The sequence below is a fragment of the Protomyctophum parallelum genome, assembly GCF_964188405.1.
Source record: "Protomyctophum parallelum genome assembly, chromosome: 4".
NCBI classification, from domain to species: Eukaryota; Metazoa; Chordata; class Actinopteri; order Myctophiformes; family Myctophidae; genus Protomyctophum; species Protomyctophum parallelum.
The window spans coordinates 14,986,091-14,989,556 of record NC_139700.1 but is presented as its reverse complement, the minus strand read 5'-3'; the positions used below and the strand labels follow the sequence as shown (position 1 = coordinate 14,989,556).

The 3,466-nt window shown below is 46.7% G+C and overlaps 1 protein-coding gene across 1 annotated transcript; it reads right to left on the bottom strand.

The window, feature by feature from the left end:
• Positions 1 to 1,285: 1,285 nt before the first annotated feature.
• Positions 1,286 to 2,832, bottom strand: lrrc10b (leucine rich repeat containing 10B; the record flags this gene model as incomplete). Its single annotated transcript, XM_083763013.1, has 1 exon — positions 1,286 to 2,832. The coding sequence occupies one exon, from the start codon at positions 2,830 to 2,832 to the stop codon at positions 1,645 to 1,647; it is 1,188 nt and encodes a 395-aa protein (XP_083619139.1). The 3' UTR covers positions 1,286 to 1,644.
• Between the last annotated feature and the right edge of the window lie 634 nt (positions 2,833 to 3,466).

Sequence of the window (3,466 nt, the reverse complement as noted above, 5' to 3'; positions counted from 1 at the left end):
TGTGGGGGTGAGTGGCTGGCTGGGGTGCTGGCTGGGTCTGAGCACGAAAATAGCATGGTTGTTTTTCACCACCTGTGCGCAACCTAACACACACACAAACACACACACGCACATATTAACTGTATATATGATGATTTCGGGTGTTCCAGTACAGTACAGTGACAGTAGGCCTACAGTACAGTAGAGGGACCCCCACACACTAACTCTGTCATTTCTCAACCGTTTCGGACGTGGTGCGGCTCGCCGGAATCGGCCCGGCCCCCTGGGTGGCGTTCCTGGGGGTCTGGATGTTCCGAGGACTCCCCCACATGGTAACTCTCTCATTTCTCTACCGTTTCGGATGTGGGGCGGCTCGCCAGAACCAGGCCCAGCACCCTGGCTGTGGTCCTGTGGGTCTGGAACTTCCGGGGACTCCACACGGAGTTGCACCACTCACTTCACATGGGTGTGTGTATATTTGTACGTCTATAAACGTTCTGATGAATTGAAAATGGTGGACCCTGTTGTAAACAAGTGTAATGCTTTATCAGTGTGTCGTTCACAGTAACAGTCTTTGTATTGAGTTGTGCTTTCATGTTAAATGTACCAATTCTGCAAACTGTTAATTAATACTTCAATCAATCAATCAATCAAAAGATAAAATTGGATAAAATTGGAAGTGAATATAAAGATGAATCTCATAAATAGCTACTCTCTCCTGATTAGCTTAAGTTGGGTCACCTACCTTTAAATGTAATTTTCGGTTTATTGAAGAGCTGGAGAGACATGGAGACCTCTGTTACTGAGCAAACACTCTATAGATGGTAACTCTATTGCCTTCAGAATATAGTGATTTAACCTTTTGTTTTAAGTTTAATGAACAAATATCACTTACTCTACCTTTAACTTGATATTTGCCATGCCTTGTGATGTTTACGAGTGACACTATGGACTTGCCTTATATGGTGAGGTACCCCAGCTATTCATCCCTGTAATATTTCTCTGGCATTCTCTCGCTCATTTTTGGCACTGACGCTCCTACAATTGTTTACACAGAACTGACAGGGGTTTGGTGGTTGTGTTTAGTTTGTAATAAATATTTTGCAAATCCATGTTCCAATACACATTTACATACACACACACACACACACACACACACACACACACACACACACACACTCACACACACACATCAAGTGTGTAAAAATAGCAAGGTATTGTGACCCTTAAAGCAGACACTGGCGTCCTTGAAACCTTTTTCTGTTCCCTGTTAACATATATCCTTGCATAAATGATTGACACTGACTTGAACAACAACAAATATTTAATGAGGCAAGATTGGGTCTCCTGTGCAAACTCAGTTGAATTGACAAAACTGTATGACATTGCACCAGTCGTGTACTCTAGAGCAAAAGACAAAGTAAATCACAGTAAATCAAGCAGACAAACACACACCGCCAGAGTCCTGCCCTGACCTGATAGTTGAATTGAGATGTCAAATGTGCCAGTAAACCTTTACAGCCACAACGCCCTGTTGATTCATTATTCACAACTTATACATTTGTTGTTTGCAGTCTTCTTTCGACCGTATAGGTAAACCTAGAGTCGGTAATTGATACAAGCCATTCCCACATATAGAACTTGCAGCAACTTTATCCAAAAGTGTCATGGCCCTTCTTGTTGTCTTGCCGTGTCCTCCCACTGCTCCTCTTCGTACTCGTAGGCCAGTTCCTGCTCGTACTGCAGCTCCTCGCCATTATACTCCAGGCCCTCACCTTCACATATTAGCTCCTCTGTCTCATACTCGATTCCCTCCTCGTCATATTCCAGTTCAGCTTCATCGTACTCCACGACTTGTGCCTCGGCGTCACCCCCCTCTTCCTCCGCGGCGGTGGTGTCCCCTGTGTCCCCTGTGGTCAACTCGCCATCCTCGTTCGCTTTAGCACCACTGTTCTTCAGGATGCCGTGAAGCGGCTCCTCCGCCGCCAGGGCGGCCTCCTGCGCCTCCTTCTCTTCCTGCTTCAGCCGTCGTCTCTCCTTCCTCCCCTCCCGCTCCTCCATGAACTCTGCCGCCCCTTCGCCGACCACGATCACATCCTCACATACCTTTGGTGGACCTTCGATGCCGGGATTGTGGTCGTAAGAGAACAGGTGCAGGTTGTGCAGGCGCTTCAGGCTCGGGATCTCTGTGATTTTATTTTTGTCCACGTCTAGTATCTCCAAGCCCTCCATTTGCAACAGAACCCTGGGGAAGGTATCAAAGCGGTTCCCATAGAGCCATATCCCTTTCAGGTTCTGCATGCGAGTAAAGTCATTGGGAAGTGACTTCAGCCTGTTGAAGGCCATCTGAAGGCAGCGAAGGTGGGGCAGCTCATAGAGCAGACGCGGGAACTGCATGAAATAATTAGCATCCAACCACAGGGTCCGGAGGGCCTGGAGATTCACCAGCTCGTCCGGAAGGCTCATCAGCCGATTATTGCCCACATACAGACGAGTAAGGTTGACGAGCTGGCAGACGGCCAGTGGAATATCATCCAGCTTGTTAAAGTCCAGGGCCAGTGTTCTCAGGCCTGTTAGCTGGGGAATGCTGTCCGGGACGGTTCTCAGGCCGTTTCCGCACACATACAGCTTCTCCAGGTGAGTTAGTCTACAAACGCGAGTTGGCAGCCGCTTGAACTTACGGTAGCTGAGATCCAGCACGGGGTCCCCGCTCTCCAGCAACTCCTCGACCCCGAGGGGAAGCTCTGGCTCAGGCTCTGGCTTCTTCTCTGGAATTGGTACAAAATCCTCCTCATTCCCCTCTTCTTCCTTCCCTTCCTCCTCTCCCTCTGCCTTGCTGGAGGAGCTGCCCATGCTGTGTGTGGCCACCACTGACACCCCGCCTGTGAGTCAGGACAGGGTCATTTGATGAGGTAGTGGATGTGTTGGGTCAACCCTCAGCAGCACTGCTGTTGTTGTGTGCCGGAGGAGCCCACATGCACGGCCAACATCTATGAAGGGCATCTTGGCTCAGGCCACTTGAGTCGACAGCCCTCCAAATGTCAAGTGTCTATAGCAACATTTAATTAGCCTATAGCAAAAACTGGAGAAAAGTTTGATCTAGCATAAAGATGAGTAATAATAATAATAGTAATAATAATAGTAGTAATAGTAGTAATAGTAGTAGTGGTAATAATAATAGTAGTGGTTATAATAGTCGTTGTAGTTTAAGTTAAAATACAGTTGAATTTTGATTAGACAAATTGCTCTTCAATAAGCTGCTTGCAATTCAGGAATAAAGTGCTTTATTGTTCTCTAAATGAAAAAGAAAAAGACTTCTCCAACACTTGTTTGATTCTCACACTCCTTACCCAGGGCAAATGTCCAACAGTCCCTTTTCACGTGTTCAATAAATTCATTCAAGACTTTTGAAACTAGCCATTAATGGTATCTCAGTCTAGAATTGCGACGATTGAGCCTTTGATCTTGGTATTCATCGAAAACATAG